This window comes from Dryobates pubescens, chromosome 40 (assembly GCF_014839835.1).
Source record: "Dryobates pubescens isolate bDryPub1 chromosome 40, bDryPub1.pri, whole genome shotgun sequence".
NCBI classification, from domain to species: domain Eukaryota; kingdom Metazoa; phylum Chordata; class Aves; order Piciformes; family Picidae; genus Dryobates; species Dryobates pubescens.
Window position 1 is genome coordinate 1,430,959 of NC_071651.1, and position 17,830 is coordinate 1,448,788.

The window sequence follows — 17,830 nt, forward strand, 5'->3', positions numbered from 1 at the left end:
TGGGGGGTGGGACAGGAGCGGGCGGATGGGGACAGACAGGGACAGACAGACAGCATGGGACAGAGGTGGTCAGGGGCCAGTGGGGACAGGTGGGGTGGGATGGGGACAGGGGTCAAGGGATGGGGACAAGCAGGATGGGACAGGAGACAGTGGATGGGGACAGTGGGGACAGGGACCAAGAGGGGTGGATGGAGGGGACGGACAGGGATGGGGACAGACGGACAGGTGGCTATGGGACAGTGGTCAGGCTGGGACGGAGGTGGCAGGGGCGGGCAAGGAGCTGCGGGACAAATGGGACAGCTGCGGGGGGAGCAGCGGGAATAAACTGGCAGCGGTGGGCACGGGCGCTGGAACCGCTGGGCACAAAGGGACTCCCAAACCGCGAGCGCTGGGGGTGCTGAGTCCTGCGGGGGGCACCTGGGGGGCATCCCAGTCCCGGGGTTGGGGTCCTGCGGCCGCTTGGAGGGTCCCAGTCCTGGTGCCGGTGCCAGTAGGAGGGTCCCAGTGCCAGTCTAGGGGGTCCCAGTGACCAGTGCCAAGAGGGGGGTCCTGGTGCCGGCACCAGGGTCCCAGTGCTGGTCCTGGTGCCAGTTTAGGGGTCCCTGTGCCAGTGCCAACAGGGGGGGGTCCCGGTCCCTGTTTAGGGGTCCCAGTGCTGGTGGGTTCCTGGTGCCAGTACAGGGGTCCTGGCCCCAGTGCCCAGTGGCATTGGGGGGTCGGGGTCCTGGTGCTCCTGGAGGTCTCAGTCTCGGTGGTGCTGGTGCCAGGGTGGGGGTCCTGGTGCCCGTGGGTGCCACTGTAGGAGTCCCAGTCCCGGTTTTGGGGGTCCTGCTGCAGTTTGGGGTCCTAGTCCTGGGGTCTCGCTGCTGGTCTGGGGGTCTCTATGCCCGGGCCAGCAGGTTCCCAGTGCCAGTGGTCCTGGTGGGTGCCCGGTGCTGGTCGGGGGGGTCCCGGTGCCAGTTTAAAGGTCCTGGTGCTCGGTGGGTTCCTGGTGCCAATGCGGGGGTCCCAGTCCCGGTGCCGGCGGGGGGGGGGTCCCGGTGCCAGTGTGCTGCTGCCAGTAGAGAGGGTCCTGATACCGGTGCCGGTATGGGGGTCCCAGTCCCGGTAGCTCCAGTGCCGGCAGTGGGGTCCCGGTGCCGACGGTTCCCATTGCCGGTGGATTCCCGGTGTGTCCCCGGTGCCGGTTCGGAGGTGGCGGTGCCGGTGTGTTGCTGGTGGGTTCCCGGTAGCGGTAGGACCGGGGCGGGGCGTGGCGGGGCGGGGCCGCGCCGAGCGCCGGGCGGGGCCGTTCCGCGCCGCTCGCCCTGACCGCGGCACCGGGCCCCGGTACCGGCCCCGCCCGCCCCGCGCCCCGGCCCCACCGGGCCCAACCCCGCTCCCGGCATCATCCCCCCCACACCCCTCCGGTACCACCGGCAGCACCGGCATCACACCCCGCCCCCACCGGAACCCCCCTCCCCGAGGTACAGACACCGGCAGCAACGGGGAGGCCCGAGGGGGGTTGGGGGGGGGGGAGGAGGGGGGCACCGGGAAGGAGAGGAGGTCGGGGGGGGGCGGAGGACCGGAACGAACGGGGGAGGGAACCGGGATGGAGAGGGTAGGACCGGGAGCGGGGGGGGGGAGGGGGTGACCGCGGGATGCGGAGCGGAGGGGGGGGGGGTAGGACCGGGGATGCTGCGGGATGCCGGGGGGGGGGTTACGTGCTCCGGGCCCCGGCCTTGGGGGGGGGGGGGGGGGGGGCCCGCACCCTCCCCTCTCCTTCCCCCGCGCCCCCTCCCCCCCCACTCCCGGTACCCCCCGGGGCTCGGTGGGGGCTGGGGAAAGGTGAAGGGGGACACCAGCAGCCCCTTGCACACGCGTGTGCCCCCCCCCCCGCCAGCCCCGCGGCTGCTGCACACGCGTGGGCTGCTCCGAGTGGCGATTCCCTCCTCTCCCCCTACCCCCCCCCCCATTGCACACGCGTGTCACACGTGTGTGCTCCCCCCCTGCACACGTGTGTGCTCCCACGGGCACGCGTGACCCATTTGCACACGCGTGTGCAACGCCTGCAGGTGCGTGGGGCCTCACACCCACCCCCCCCAGCACATCCCTCCTGGCACATGCTGGTGCATCGCCTTGCACACGCGTGTGACCCACGGGCGGGCGTCTACACGCCTCTGGCACACGCGTGTGCACTCCCCCCTCCTCCCCCCCCAGCACGCGTGTGTGACGCGGTGGCCACGCGTGTGACCCCTTGGGCTCCCCCTCCCCTGCCTGTGGGCCCCTTGCACACGCGTGTGCAGCCCTGCACCCCTTGCGCGCACACGTGGCCCCCTCGCACACGCGTGTGCACCCCGCGCGGTCACTCCTTGCACACGGACGCGAGCGTGGCCTCTTGCACACGCGCCTGTCCCCCCTCCCCCCCCCACCTTCTCCGTTCCCCCTCTTCCTGTCGCGACATCACGCCGTGTCGCGACAGGCCGCCCCCTTCAGGGGCCGCGCGGGGGCGCTCTCTGTCTCCTCCCCCGCTCGTAACTCCTCCCAGCTGCGCTCTGTCGCGACTTGGGGCGGCCGCTGGCGCATGTCGCGACAGACAGCCTCCCCACCCCTCCCCACTTTCTCCCCTGCCTCAGTTTCCCCTCGCGGAGCCGCCTGGATTTTGGGGGGGGGGTAGCGGAAAGGGGGGGGGGGCTCCGTTCTTCCCCGGGATGACGTCACCGCGTGACGTGACGTCACCACGGGGGGAGGGGAGGTGACACCTGGAGGGGCGGAGCCCTGTGTGTGTCCCCTCCCCCCCCCCCGGGTCCCTCGGGGTGAGGTGAAGCCCCGCCCCCAGCCCCCCTTCCCCCGTGACTTCCCCCTCCCCCCCCCCCCGAATTTTAGTGATGACGTCATCGGCGGCTCCGCTGTTGCCATGGCAACAACCTCCCCCCGCCCCCCCTCCCCCCCCAATTCCAGGGGTCCTGGGGGGTGCCCACGGTGCAGACCTGTGCCCAGGGGTCCTGGGGGGGTGCCCGTGGGTACAAGAGGGGTGCCCACGGTGCAGACCTGTGCCCAGGGGTCCTGGGGGGTGCCCACGGTGCAGACCTGTGCCCAGGGGTGCTGGGGGGTGCCCGTGGGTACAAGAGGGGTGCCCACGGTGCAGACCTGTGCCCAGGGGTGCTGGGGGGTGCCCACGGTGCAGACCTGTGCCCAGGGGTCCTGGGGGGTGCCCACGGTGCAGACCTGTGCCCAGGGGTGCTGGGGGCGGGGGGGTGCCCCGGTGCCCTCCATCCTCCCGCCGCCCTATCCCGCAGGCCGGGGCCGGTGGCGGCGGGGGGCGCCCGGGGGTGCCCACCATGGCCTGCCTGCACGAGACGCGGACCCCCTCGCCCTCGCTGGCGCTGGCATCGGACGGGACCCCCGAGCAGGAGCTGACCCCGACCCAGTGCGTGCTCCGCGACGTCCTGCCCGCCGCCCCCTCCGCCCCCGCGGCCCCCCCCGAAGCCTGGCCCCGCCGGGCACCCCCCCGGCACCCTCCTGACCTGGGCGCCGAGGGGGCAGGGCCCTTGGCCACCGAGGCCGCTGCCCACCTGCGGTGCCAGGCTGGGGGAGGGTTCCTGGAAGGGCTCTTCGGGTGCCTCAAACCCGTCTGGACCATGATCGGCAAAGCCTACGCCGCGGAGCACAAACACCCGCAGGAAGGTGGGCGAGGGGGGTGCCAGGGGGATGCCAGGGGGGTGCCAGGGGCTGGGGGGCGAAAGGGGAGGAAGGGGCCGTGGGCAGTGTGGTTGCTGTGGGGCTGGGAGGGGGCAAGGAGGGTTCGAAGGGGCAGGAGGGTGCCGTGGCGTACGGGAGGGTGCCGTGGGGCACAGGAGGGTGCCATGGGGTACGGGAGGGTGCCGTGGGGCACAGGAGGGTGCCGTGGCGTACGGGAGGGTGCCGTGGGGCACAGGAGGGTGCCATGGGGCACAGGAGGGTGCCGTGGGGTACGGAAGGGTGCCGTGGGGCAAAGGAGGGTGCCGTGGGGCAAAGGAGGGTGCCGTGGGGTACGGGAGGGTGCCGTGGGGTACGGGAAGGTGCCATGGGGCACAGGAGGGTGCCGTGGGGTACGGAAGGGTACCGTGGGGCAAAGGAGGGTGCCGTGGGGCAAAGGAGGGTGCCGTGGGGTACGGGAGGGTGCCATGGGGCACAGGAGGGTGCCACGGGGTACGGAAGGGTACCGTGGGGCAAAGGAGGGTGCCGTGGGGTACGGGAGGGTGCCGTGGGGTACAGGAGGGTGCCATGGGGCACAGAGGGTGATATGGGGCACAGCAGGGTGGTATGGGGCACAGAAAGGTGCCATGGGGCACAGGAGGGTGCCGTGGGGCACAGGACGGTGCCGTGGGGCACAGGGGGGTTGCTATGGAGCAGGGATATGAGTGCCAGGGGCGCGGGGGCAGCGGAGGTGCCCGAGGCGAGGGTGCCAACGGGTGCCCGCAGACCCCTGGGAGGTGCCCTTCGAGGAGATCCTGGACCTGCAGTGGGTGGGCAGCGGGGCACAGGGGGCAGTGTTCCTGGGGCGCTTCCACGGCGAGGAGGTGGCGGTGAAGAAGGTCAGGGACCTGAAGGAGACAGACATCAAACACCTGCGCAAGCTCAAGCACCCCAACATCATCACCTTCAAGTGAGCCTGGGCACGGCGGGCACCCGCGGGCACCGCCAGCGGGCACCGCCCCCCCCCCTCCGGGTACCGCCCCCACCCCCCGGGTACCGCCCCCACGGGTACCGCCCCCGCCCCGAGTACAGGCCCCCCGGGTACAGCCAGCGGGCGGGGGGCGTGGGGAGGAGGTGGGCACAGGGTTGGCATGGGCATGGATAGGAGATGGGCAAAGGGATGGCATGGGCATGGGTAGGAGATGGGCACAGGGACACCATGGGGATGGATAGGAGATGGGCATAGGGATGGCATGGGCATGGATAGGAGATGGGCAAAGGGATGGCATGGGCATGGGTAGGAGATGGGCACAGGGATGGCATGGGCATGGATAGGAGATGGGCACAGGGACACCATGGGGATGGATAGGAGATGGGCACAGGGTTGATATGGGCATGGATAGGAGATGGGCAAAGGGATGTCATGGGCATGGGTAGGAGATGGGCACAGGGACACCATGGGGATGGGCATGGGTAGGAGATGGGCACAGGGATGTCATGGGCATGGGGCATGGCATTGGGTATGGGGAAAACCATGGTCTTGGCATGGGGCATGGCATGGGGAACACCATGGTCATGGCATGGGGCATGGCACATGGCCATGGACATCCACAGGCATGGGGCACACCATGGACATGGGGCATGGATGTGGCAGGGCCAAGCCATGGGCATAGGGTACAGGGTATGGATGTGGCATGGAGCGTGGCACACGGCCATGGCATGGGTAAGCCATGGGCACAGGAGGTGGACATGGCATGGGGCATGAGCATGGACATGGCATGGGTGTGGGCATGGCATGGATGTGGCATGATCATGAGGGGTGGAGGCAGGGGCATGGCATGGGCTTGGCATGGGGAGCACCATGGGCACAGCACATGGATGTGGCATAAAGATGAGCATGGCATGGGCATGGGCATGGCATGGCATGGATGTGGGGCACTAACCCAGGACATGCATGGGGGAATACCAACAGGGCATGGGCATGGGTGGGCAGGGCACACCATGTGCCCCAGTTCAAATGGGTGCCCCAGAATTGGGGTGGCACTGGGGGACTGGGCACAGAGGGGTGCCCATGGGGTGCTCCTAGGTGCAGCTGGGGGCTGACAGGTACCTGAGTGCAGTTGGGTGCCCAGGAGAAGTTGGGTGCCCTGGCAGTTGGGTACCCTGGTGGGGTTGGGTGCTCTGGTGAGGTTGGGTGCCCTGGCAAAGTTGGGTGCCCAGAGTAGCTGGTTACCTGGTGGGGTTGGGTGCCCAGTGCAATTGGGTGCCCTGGCAAAGCTGAGTGCCCAGTGCAGTTGGGTGCCCTGGTGGGGTTGGGTGCCCTGGTGGGGTTGGGTGCCCTGGTGAGGTTGGATGCCCTGGCAAAGCTGAGTGCCCAGTGCAGTTGGGTACCCTGGTGGGATTGGGTGCCCTGGTGGGGTTGGGTGCCCTGGTGAGGTTGGATGCCCTGGCAAAGCTGAGTGCCCAGTGCAGTTGGGTACCCTGGTGGGGTTGGGTGCCCTGGTGAGGCTGGATGCCCTGGTAAAGCTGAGTGCCCAGTGCAGCTGGGTGCCCTGGTGGGGTTGGGTGCCCAGTGCAGTTGGGTACCCTGGCAAAGCTGAGTGCCCAGTGCAGCTGGGTGCCCTGATGGGGTTAGGTGCCCAGTGCAATTGGGTGCCCTGGTGGGGTTAGGCACCCTGGTGAGGTTGGGTGCCCAGTGCAATTGGGTGCCCTGGCAAAGCTGAGTGCCCAGTGCAGCTGGGTGCCCTGGTGGGGTTGGCTACCCTGGCAAGGTCAGCTGCCCCGGCAGTGCTGTGTGCCCCTCTCAGTCGTGTGCCCTACCCCAGCGAGCTGCCCTCCAGCCACCTCTTCGGTGCCCCTTGGGTGCCCTGCCCCGGGATCCTTTACCCGCTCGGAGCTTGGGGGGGGGGGGGATGGGCAGCGGGGGGGGGTGCTGCGTGCGGCGCTGAGGCTGGCACCGTGTGCCCGCAGGGGTGTGTGTACCCAGGCCCCCTGCTACTGCATCATCATGGAGTTCTGCGCCCAGGGGCAGCTCTACGAGGTGCTGCGCGCCGGGCGCAAGGTCACCCCCTCGCTGCTGGTGGACTGGTCCATGGGCATCGCGGGGGGCATGAACTACCTGCACCTGCACAAGATCATCCACCGCGACCTCAAGTCACCCAAGTGAGCCGGGCAGGGCGCCGGGCTGGGCACGGAGCGGTGCCAGGCGGCCCCCGGGGGGGAGCGGGGAGGGGGCAGGGCGTGCGCCGGTGGGGCGGGATGGGGTAGTGCCAAGCCCGCGGCGGGAGCTGAAGCGGCTTGCAGGAGGGGGATGGTGGCGTGCCCGTGGTGGGGGTGCCAGGGCTGTGGGGGGTGCTGTGGGTATGGGGGTGCGGTGCCCGTGGGGGTGCCATAGCCGTGCTGTGCCCGTGGTGGGGGTGCCTTGGCCGTGCTGTGCCCGTGGGGGTGCCAGGGCTGTGGGGGGTGCTGTGGGTATGGGGGTGCGGTGCCCGTGGGGGTGCCATAGCCATGCTGTGCCCGTGGTGGGGGTGCCTTGGCCGTGCGGTGCCCGTGGGGGTGCCATAGCCGCGCTGTGCCCGTGGTGGGGGTGCCTTGGCCATGCTGTGCCCGTGGGGGTGCCATAGCCGTGCTGTGCCCGTGGTGGGGGTGCCTTGGCCATGCTGTGCCCGTGGGGGTGCCAGGGTTGTGGGGGTATCATAGCTATGGCTGTGCTGTGCCCGGTGGTGCCATAGCCATGCTGTGCCCGTGGTGGTGCCATGGTTGTGGTGGTGTCGTGGCTATGGCCATGCTGTGCCCGTGGGGGTGCCAGGGCTGTGGTGGTGTCATGGCTATGGCCGTGCTGTGCCCATGGTGGTGCCAGGGCCGTGGGGGTGCCATGCCCATGATGACGTTGTGCCTGTGGTGGTGTTTCATCGATGCCACCTCCATGCTGGTGCTGTGCCCACGATGGTGCCATACCCACGTTGGTGCCATGCCTGTGGCAGTGCCATGCCCACATCGGTGCAGTGCCCATGGCACTGGCATGGTGCTGGTGTGGTGCTGGCATCGCACTGGCATGGGCTGGTGGGGTGCTGGTGTGGGCAGGTGTGGTGCTGGCGTCGTGCTGGCATCGCACTGGCATGGGCTGGTGTGATGCTGGTGTGGACTGGCATGGGGCTGGTGTGGCCCTGGAATGGGCTGGCATGATGCTGGTGTGGGCTGGCGTGGGCTAGCGTGACGCTGGTGTGGACTGGCGTGGGGCTGGCACGGGGCTGACGTGACGCTGGGCCAGCGTGGGCTGGCACTGGCATGGCGCTGGTTTGGGGCTGGCACGGGGCTGGCGTGGGCTGATGTGGGGCTGGTGTGGGCTGGAATGGGCTGGCACGGGGCTCGTGTGGGCTGGCACGGGGCTGGCGTGGCGCCGGCGTGGGGCTGGCACGGGGCTGGCGTGGCGCCGGCGTGGGCCGGCGTGGCACTGAGCCGGTGCCCCCCAGCATGCTGATCACCTACGACGACGTGGTGAAGATCTCGGACTTTGGCACCTCCAAGGAGCTCATCGACAAGAGCACCAAGATGTCCTTCGCGGGCACCGTGGCCTGGATGGCACCGGAGGTGATCCGCAACGAGCCGGTCTCCGAGAAGGTGGACATCTGGTGAGGGCACAGCGGCCGGCAGGGGGCGCAGCTGGCACGGGGGGGGGAACCGCGGGGCCAGCAGGGAGCTGTAGTGGCAGTGGGGAAGCAGCGGCTCAAGAGGCTTTAGAGGGCACTGGGGACGCTGAGGGGGCACAGGGGGCACAGGGGACGCTGAGGGGGCACAGGGGATGCTGAGGGGGCACAGGGGACAAGGGGCACAAGGGACAGGGGGCACAGGGGACGCTGAGGGGGCACTGGGCACAGGGGACGCTGAGGGGGCACAGGGGACGCTGAGGGGGCACAGGGGACAAGGGGCACAAGGGACAGGGGGCACAGGGGACGCTGAGGGGGCACTGGGCACAGGGGACACTGAGGGGGCACAGGGGACGCTGAGGGGGCACAGGGGACAAGAGGCACAGGGGACATTGAGAGGGCACTGGGGACAAGGGGCACAGGGGATGCTGAGGGGGCACAGGGGATGCTGAGGGGGCACTGGGGACAAGAGGCACAGGGCACACTGAGAGGGCACAGGAGACGCTGAAGGGGCACAGGGGACGAGGAGCACAGGGGACAAGGGGCACAGGGGATGCTGAGGGGGCACAGGGGACACTGAGAGGGCACAGGGGATGCTGAGGGGGCACAGGGGACACTGAGGGGGCACAGGGGACGCTGAGGGGGCACTGGGGACAAGAGGCACAGGGCACACTGAGAGGGCACTGGGGACAAGGGGCACAGGGGATGCTGAGGGGGCACAGGGGACAAGGGGCACAGGGGACGCTGAGAGGGCACTGGAGACAGGGGGCACAGGGGATGCTGAGGGGGCACTGGGGACACTGAGAGGGCACAGGGGATGCTGAGGGGGCACAGGGGACGCCGAGGGGGCACAGGGGACACTCTGGGGGGCATCAGGGCCAGGAGGCTTGAGGGGCTGCTGGGGGGGGGCAGACACCGCAGGGGCCAGAGGAGGACCTCGGGGGCGCCGCAGGGACAAGGCTGAGGGACGGCAGGAGGGGAGGAGGTCACAGAGGCAGGGAGGGGACCCGGGCCGGGGGGGGGCGGGCAGGGAAGAGCTGCCGAGGACGCTGGAGGCGCCCAGGCCGGGGGTGCCCGGGCCGGGGGTGACCCCCGGGTGCCCGCCGTGCCAGGTCCTTCGGGGTGGTGCTGTGGGAGCTGCTGACCGGGGAGATCCCCTACAAGGACGTGGACTCCTCGGCCATCATCTGGGGGGTCGGCAGCAACAGCCTGCACCTGCCGGTGCCCTCCAGCTGCCCGGACGGCTTCAAGGTGCTGCTGCGGCAGTGCTGGTGAGTGGGGACCCCCCCCCCCGTACCCCCACCCCCCGCCGCGGGACGCCCCCCCCCCCCCCCCCCCCCGCGTGGGGATGCCTCACCTCGGGGCCCACCCCCACGGGGGGAAACCCCCGGCCCCGGTGGGGGAAACCTCTCTGCGGGGGCAACACACCCTAGGGACCCCCTGCCTGGGGGCACTCCGGTGGCAGCCCCCCAGCTGCCCCCCCAGCCCCCCAGCAGCCCCCCAGCCCCTAAACCCCAGCAGTCCCCCAGCTGCCCCCCCAGCCCCCGAACCCCAGCAGCCCCCCAGCTGCCCCCCAGCCCCCCAGCTGCCACCCCAGCCCCCAAACCCCAGCAGCCCCACAGCAGCCCCCAAGCCCCCCAACCCCCTCAGCCCCACAGCTGCCCCCCCAACCCCCAAACCCCATCAGCCCCCCAGCTGCCCCCCCAAACCCCATCAGCCCCGCAGCTGCCCCTCAGCCCCCCAACCCCATCAGACCCCGGCTGCCCCCCCAAACCCCATCAGCCCCACAGCTGCCCCTCAGCCCCCCAACCCCATCAGACCCCGGCTGCCCCCCCAAACCCCATCAGCCCCCCAGCTGCCCCCCCAAACCCCATCAGCCCCACAGCTGCCCTTCAGCCCCCAAACCCCATCAGACCCCGGCTGCCCCCCCAAACCCCAGCAGCCCCCCAGCTGCCCCAGAAGCCCTCAAACCCCAGCAGCCCCCGAGCTGATCCCCCCCAGCCCCCAAACCCCATCAGCCCCCAAACCCCATCAACCCCCCAGCTGCCCCCCAAGCACCCAAACCCCATCAGCCCCCCAGCCCCCCCCAAGCCCACCCCCCAGCACGCTGCCGCTCCCCCCAGGAACAGCAAGCCCCGGAACCGTCCCTCCTTCCGCCAGATCCTGCTGCACCTCGACATTGCCTCTGCCGACGTCCTCTCCACCCCCCAGGAGACCTACTTCAAGTCACAGGTACCCCCCCCACACCCAGACACCCCCCCCCCTCAGCACCCCGGGACCCCCCCAGCACCCCGGGACCCTCCGCATCCAGCACCCCCACGCCCCTGGCGCCCCCAGCACCCCAGGGTCCTAGAGACCCCCGACTGCCAGGGCCCTGCCCCGGCGCTCCAAGGACCTGTGCTCGTGGGTGCTGGGTGCCCCTAGCTGCTGGCACCTGGTGCCCATCATCGTGGGTGCTGGGTGCCCCATGGCAGTGGGTGCTGGGTGCCCCATGGCAGCGGGGGCTGGGTGCCCAAAATCGTGGGTGCTGGGTGCCCCTAGCTGCTGGCACCTGGTGCCCATCATCGTGGGTGCTGGGTGCCCCCTGGCAGGGGGAGCTGGGTGCCCATCATCGTGGGTGCTGGGTGCCCCATGGCAGTGGGTGCTGGGTGCCCCATGGCAGTGGGTGCCTGGTTCCCATCATCGTGGGTGCTGGATGCCCCTAGCTGCTGGGTGCCTGGTGCCCATCATTGTGGGTGCTGGCTGCCCCATAGCAGCAGGGGCTGGGTGCCCAAAATCGTGGGTGCTGGGTGCCCCATGGCAGCAGGGGCTGGGTGCTCATCATTGTGGGTGCTGGCTGCCCCATGGCAGTGGGTGCTGGGTGCCCCATGGCAGCAGGGGCTGGGTGCCCATCATCGTGGGTGCTGGGTGCCCCTAGCTGCTGGCACCTGGTGCCCATCATCGTGGGTGCTGGGTGCCCCATGGCAGCGGGAGCTGGGTGCCCAAAATCGTGGGTGCTGGGTGCCCCATGGCAGCGGGAGCTGGGTGCTCATCATCGCGGGTGCTGGCTGCCCCATGGCGGCGGGGGCCGGGTGCCAGGGGCTGCCGGGTGCCAGGGGCTGCCGGGTGCCAGGGGCGGCCGGGTGCCAGGGGGCTGCCCGGTGCCCCACGGCCGCTGGTGCCCGCAGGCGGAGTGGAGGGAGGAGGTGAAGCTGCACTTCGAGAAGATCAAGTCGGAGGGGACCTGCCTGCACCGCCTGGAGGAGGAACTCATCAACCGCCGCCGCGAGGAGCTCCGGTGGGTCCGCGGGCACCGGGCGGGCACCGGGCGGGCACCGGGCGGGCACCGGGCGGGCACCGGGGGGCGCTGGCGGCACGGTGCTGAGCGCAGGAGCAGGAGCGGGGGCGGGGCTGGTGGGTGCAGGCCGGGTGCAGCGGGGTGCTGGGGGTGCTGGGGGGGTGGGGGGGTGTCAGTGCCCATGCCAGCCGTGCCCTCGGTGCCAGGCACGCGCTGGACATCCGGGAGCACTACGAGCGCAAGCTGGAGCGCGCCAACAACCTCTACATGGAGCTGAGCGCCCTGATGCTGCAGCTGGAGCTCAAGGAGAAGGAGCTGCTCAGGTGAGAGGGGGTCCCAGCACCCCCCAGCACCCCCCCGCACCCATTAGAACCCACCTGCACCCATTAGAACCCACCAGCACCCACCAGAGCCCACCAGCACCCACCAGCACCCACCAGTACCCACCAGCACCCACCAGCACCCACCAGAGCCCACCAGCACCCATTAGAACCCACCAGCACCCACCAGCACCCACCAGAGCCCACCAGCACCCACCAGCACCCATTAGAATCCACCAGCGCCCACCAGCACCCACCAGAGCCCACCAGCACCCACCAGCACCCATTAGAACCCACCAGCACCCACCAGCACCCACCAGAGCCCACCAGCACCCATTAGAACCCACCAGCGCCCACCAGCACCCATTAGAACCCACCAGCACCCACCAGAGCCCACCAGGACCCTCTGTACCCACCCCCATGGCCATGATCAACCCTAGGTCCACCCCAAGGCTGTGGGCTCCCTATGGGCACCACCCCAAGGCCATGGGCACCACCCTAAGGCTGTGGGCACCCCCCCACCTAAGGCCATGGGCACCCCATGGGCACCACCCCAATGCCACGGGCACCACCCCAAGGCCATCTCCACCCCATGGGCACCCCCCCAGACCATGGGCACCCCACGGGCACCACCCTAGACCATGGGCACCCCACGGGCACCACCCCAAGGCCGTGGGCACCCCCCCAAGGCCATCTCCACCCCATGGGCACCACCCCAAGGCCATGGGCACCCCCTCTTAAGACCATGGGCACCCCATGGGCACCCCCCCACCCCATGGGCACCACCCCAAGGCCACCTCCACCCCACGGGCACCACCCTAGACCATGGGCACCCCACGGGCACCACCCCAAGGCCGTGGGCACCCCCCCAAGGCCATCTCCACCCCACGGGCACCCCCCCAGACCATGGGCACCCCACGGGCACCACCCCAATGCCGCGGGCACCACCTCAAGGCCACCTCCACCCCACGGGCACCACCCCAAGGCCACGGGCAGCACCCCAAGGCCACCTCCACCCCACGGGGCCCCCTCCCCGCGGCCGCGGGCGCCCCCCGGCGGGCCGGCAGGGTGCCCAGCGCCGGCTGCCCCCCGCGGCAGGAGGGAGCAGGCGCTGGAGAAGCGCTACCCAGGGCTGTTCAAGCCGCGGGCGCCGCGGGGGCTGCTCCACGGCAACGCCGTCGAGACCCTCATCAAGAAACGAAACATCCCCCAGAAGCTCTCCCCCCATGGCAAGCGGTGGGCACCACGGCGGGCACGGCGGGCACGGCGGGGCACGGGGCGGGGGGGGGGGCGCAGCTGCCACCCGGGAGGTCGGGGAGGGGATCTTGGGGTCGTGAGTGGGGGGGTGGGGGGGGGAGGGGAGGGGTCTGAGTTCCTTTGGGGTGAGGGAGTCTGAGGGGTTGGGGGCGCGGCTGGGGTGGGGGTCTGGGGGTATGGGGGTCACTGGGGGGGGTGTCTGGATTCTGAGGGTTTTGGGGTGGGGGTCTCTGGGGGTTGGAGGGGGGTGTCTGGATTCTGGGGTCTTTGAGGGGTGGGGTCTCGATTCTGGGGTCGTTTGGGGTGGGGGTCTCTGGGGGGTGGGGTGTGGATTCTGGGGTCTTTGGGGAGGGGGTCTCCGGGGGTGAGGTCTGGATTCTGGGGTAATTTGGGGTGGGGGTCTCTGGGGGCTGGGGGCTGGATTCTGGGGGCTTTTGGGGTGGGGGTCTCGGGGGGGTGGGGAGGGTGGGGTATGGATTCTGGGATCTTTGGGGTGGGGGTCTCTGGGGGTGGGGGGGGTCTGCATTGTGGGGGCTTTGGGGGTGGGGGCTTGGGGGGGTGGGGTCTGGATTCTGGGGGCTTTGGGGTGGGAGTCTCTGGGGGGTGGGGAGAGTGGGGTGTGGATTCTGGGGTCGTTTGGGGTGGGGGTCTCTGGGGGCAGGATCTGGATTCTGGGGTCGTTTGGGGTGGGGGTCTCTGGGGGCGGGGTCTGGATTCTAGGGGCTTTGGGGTGGGGGTCTTTGGGGGGGGGGGGGGGGGGGGGTATGCCCAGCTGCTGGCAGAGCTTTGGAGGGGGGTCCTGGGGGTGCAGCCCCTGGCACTGCTCAGAACTGAGGGGGGGGTGAGGTGCCTGCTGGGGGGGGTGGGCTCCTCCTGGCTGGCTGCGAGATGCTTTTCACGGGGGGGGGGGGGGAGGGGGCTCTGCAGCCCCTCCCCATGCGCGTGGGTGTGTGTGTCCCCCCCTCCCCCCCCCCAGCCCTGACATCCTGAAGCCGGAGGTGCTGCTGCCCAAGCTGGACGCGGCCATGGCGCAGGTGGCACTGCCAGGCTGCCCCAAGGGCCCCCCCTCGCCGGGCCGCAGCCGCAGGGCCAAGGGAAGGCATCGCAAAGCGGGACCCCGGGGGGGCTGCGCCGAGCCGGGACCCGAGGCCGGCCCCCCCCGCGGGATGCCCGGCCCCCCCCAACCCACCGCCAGCCCGGACCTCCTCGGGGGTACCCTGGAAGCTGGGGGCGCCCCCCCGGCCGCCGTCCCCGACGTGGGACCCCGAGGGGCAACCGGCAGCCAAGGGACCCCCCCGCCGCAGCCCCCCGCCCCCGGCGAGCCCGAACGGGAGAGCGGAGGCAGCCGGGGGGGCAAAGGGGGGGCCGGGCAGCACCTGACCCCCGCGGCTCTGCTGTACCGAGCGGCTGTCACCCGCGGGCAGGTGAGAGCCCCCCCGCACCCGGGAGCCTTTAACTAGGGGGGGGGGACACAAGGGGGACCCCCCAGATCCGCCCCAGAAGTGGGGCGGGGGGGAGGGCGGGAGGGGGATGGATCCCTGCCGGGGGAGGGGCATCAGGCAGAGGGGTTCCTTGGGGGGGGGGGGGCAGGACTCGGGGTGGGGGGGTCAGGACCCCTGGATCCATTCTCGGGGGTCCTGAATCCATTCTCGGGGGTCCTGGATCCATCCTCGGGGGTCCTGGATTCATCCTCGGGGGTCCTGGGTCCATTCTTGGGGGTCCTGAATCCATCCTCGGGGGTCCCGGGGGGGGGGGAGGGGGGAGGGCTGTTCACACTGGGGGGGGGGGGTGGGGGGCAGAGCCCTCACCCCTCGCCCTGTGCCCCCCAGAAGCGGGGGGTCTCGTCGGAGGAGGAGGAGGGGGAGGTGGACAGCGAGGTGGAGCTGCCGCTGCGGCAGAGGTGGGTGCTGGACCCCCCCCCCCCCGCCCCCACCCCCACTCCTGTGCGGCTCCAGCTGGGGGGGGGGGGGAGGGGGGTGGCTGCCCAGCCCCCCCCCGATGGGTTCAGGGGTGGGGGCCAGCGGCAGCTCAGCACGGAGGAGGCAGGGGGGGAGCTCTGTGGGTGGGCAACCACCTAGGGTGGGTGCAGGAGGGGTCTGGGGGTGCCCAGATGCCCGGGGGGGTGCAGGAGGGAGCCCATGGGTGCCCAGGCCGGGTGCCAGCTGGAGCTCAGCGGGTGCCCAGCTGCCCAGGGTGGGTGCAGGAGAGAGTCTGTGGGTGCCCAGATGCCCAGGGTGGTTGCAGAATGGCGCCCATGGGTGCCCAGGCCGGGTGCAGGACGGAGCCCATGGGTGCCCAGGCCGGGTGCAGGACGGAGCCCATGGGTGCCCAGCCGCCCAGGCCGGGTGCAGGAGGGAGTCTGTGGGTGCCCAGATGCCCAGGCTGGGTGCATCAGGGAGCCTGTGGGTGCAGGAGAGAGCCCGTGGGTGCCCAGGCCGGGTGCCAGCTGGAGCTCAGCGGGTGCCCAGCTGCCCAGGCCGGCTGCAGGACGGCGCCCGTGGGTGCCCAGCTGCCCAGGCCGGGTGCAGGAGGGAGCCCGTGGGTGCCCAGGCCGAGTGCAGGACGGCGCCCGTGGGTGCCCAGCTGCCCAGGCCGGGTGCAGGACGGCGCCCGTGGGTGCCCAGCTGCCCAGGCCGGGTGCAGGACGGCGCCCGTGGGTGCCCAGCTGCCCAGGCCGGGTGCAGGACGGCGCTCGTGGGTGCCCGGCCGGGTGCAGGACGGCGCCCGTGGGTGCCCAGGCCGGGTGCCAGCTGGAGGCTCAGTGGGTGCCCAGCTGCCCAGGGTGGGTGCAGCGCCCGTGGGTGCCCAGCTGCCCAGGCCGGGTGCAGGAGGGAGCCCGTGGGTGCCCAGGCCGAGTGCAGGACGGCGCCCGTGGGTGCCCAGCTGCCCAGGCCGGGTGCAGGACGGCGCCCGTGGGTGCCCAGCTGCCCAGGCCGGGTGCAGGACGGCGCTCGTGGGTGCCCGGCCGGGTGCAGGACGGCGCCCGTGGGTGCCCAGGCCGGGTGCCAGCTGGAGGCTCAGTGGGTGCCCAGCTGCCCAGGGTGGGTGCAGCGCCCGTGGGTGCCCAGCTGCCCAGGCCGGGTGCCGGAGGGAGCCCGTGGGTGCCCGGCCGGGTGCAGGACGGCGCCCGTGGGTGCCCAGGCCGGGTGCCAGCCGGAGCTCCGCCGGTGCCAGGCCGCTCCGTGCCGCCCGCAGGTGGCCCCCGGGCATGAGCAAGCGGCAGTCGCTGTCGACCTTCAGCTCCGAGAACTTCTCGGACGGGGACGGGGACGGGGAGGAGGGGCACACCAGCGAGCCCTCGCACAGTGCCACCCCCGACGTGGGCAGCACCAACACGGACGAGCGCCCGGACGACCGCTCCGAGGACCTCCTGTCCCAGGGCTCCGAGATCCCCCTGGACGCTGCCCCCCCCGAGGCTCCCGGCCGGCCCCACGCGGGGCTCAGCCCCAAGGTGATGCCCCCCCCAGCCCCCCGCTCCGCCGCCGCCCCCTGCCCACCCGAGGCGTGGGGTGGCCTCTAGGGAAGGGCCCTGAAGGGCCCCCCCCTCCAAGATGGGGTTGGGAAGGGGGGGGGGGGTCCCTCGGGGCGGGGGGGAGGGGGGGTGACTTCGGGTGGGGGTCCCTAAGGTGGCTCAGGGCTGCTGCTATGGGGTTGGGATGCCCGGGGGGGTGCCCCAAGATGGGGTGGGCTAAGGGAAGGGGGTCCCTGGGTCCCTGAGGGGTGGGCAAAGGGAATGGGGTCCCTGAGGGGTGGGCTCATTGTTTGGGGGGCTCCCAGGGTCCCTCAGGGGTGGGCAAAGAGGGGGGGTGTGAGTGTGTCCGTGAGGGGTGGGCTCATTGGGTGGGGGTCCCAGGGTCCCTCGGGGGTGGGCAAAGGGAATGGGGTCCCTGAGGGGTGGGCTCATTGGGTGGGGGTCCCAGGGTCCCTCAGGGGTGGGCAAAGGGAATGGGGTCCCTGGGTCCCTCCGGGATGGGCTCACTGGGTGGGGGTCCATGAGGCCCCCCCCCGAGACCCTGCGACCGCCCCCTAGGCTGAACCCCCCCCCCCAAGATAAACCTCCATAGGGAGGGGGTCCCAGGACCACCAACTAAGGGGGGGGGGGGAGGAGAGGGGAGGTACCACAGGGCCCCCCAGGGGTGGGGGGCAACGAGGAGGGGGATCCCTAAACGTTGTGGGGGTGGGGTGTGGGGGGCGGTTCCCTCAATCCTTTGACGCCCACCCCGCCCCCTCCCCACCCCCTCCCCAGGTCTCGGAGGACTCCGACTGCGACAGCGCAGAGTTGGATCACTCAGGCAGCGGCGAGGGCCCCCCCCGGCCCACCGCCCCCCCCGGCCTGTGACCTGCGTGTGCGCCCTCCCCCCTCCCCCCCGATCACACACCCCCTCCCCTCCCCTTCCCCCCACCCCCCCTGCACACATCCTGCACCTCCCCTCCCCCCCCCCCCGCGCCCCCTCCTCACTTGTACAGCCCCCCCCCCAAATATTTATATAAATATCTATGGATCTGTCTCGGCCTCGGAGCTGCCTCGGGGGGGGGAAGGGCATTGATTGGGGGGGGGCACTGCAGGGTGGGGGAGAACTGAGGGCATTTGGGGGCTGGGTGGCACCGGGGGAGAGCTGAGGGCCTCATAGAGATGGATGGCACTTAGGGGTTGGGGGGCACTTAGGAGCTGG

At 71.3% G+C, this 17,830-nt stretch overlaps 1 protein-coding gene across 1 annotated transcript; it reads left to right on the top strand.

Moving 5' to 3' along the window:
• The first annotated feature begins 1,272 nt into the window (after window positions 1-1,272).
• Window positions 1,273-17,514, top strand: MAP3K12 (mitogen-activated protein kinase kinase kinase 12). Its single transcript, XM_054177376.1, has 14 exons — window positions 1,273-1,466; window positions 3,279-3,666; window positions 4,444-4,627; window positions 6,628-6,819; window positions 8,130-8,288; window positions 9,416-9,574; window positions 10,427-10,535; window positions 11,471-11,580; window positions 11,787-11,903; window positions 12,999-13,136; window positions 14,134-14,581; window positions 14,987-15,057; window positions 16,353-16,608; window positions 17,404-17,514. Exons 2-14 carry the CDS (start codon window positions 3,321-3,323, stop codon window positions 17,494-17,496), a joined length of 2,382 nt encoding a protein of 793 aa, XP_054033351.1. The 5' UTR covers window positions 1,273-1,466; window positions 3,279-3,320; the 3' UTR covers window positions 17,497-17,514.
• The last annotated feature ends 316 nt before the right edge of the window (window positions 17,515-17,830 follow it).

Excerpts from the sequence above, each read along its gene's own strand:
- MAP3K12 (XM_054177376.1), top strand. The coding sequence starts at position 3,321 with ATGGCCTGCCTGCACGAGACGCGGACCCCCTCGCCCTCGCTGGCGCTG. Across the intron at positions 3,667-4,443 it reads GCACAAACACCCGCAGGAAG|ACCCCTGGGAGGTGCCCTTC; the intron begins GTGGGCGAGGGG and ends GGGTGCCCGCAG. Across the intron at positions 14,582-14,986 it reads CGGCTGTCACCCGCGGGCAG|AAGCGGGGGGTCTCGTCGGA; the intron begins GTGAGAGCCCCC and ends TGTGCCCCCCAG.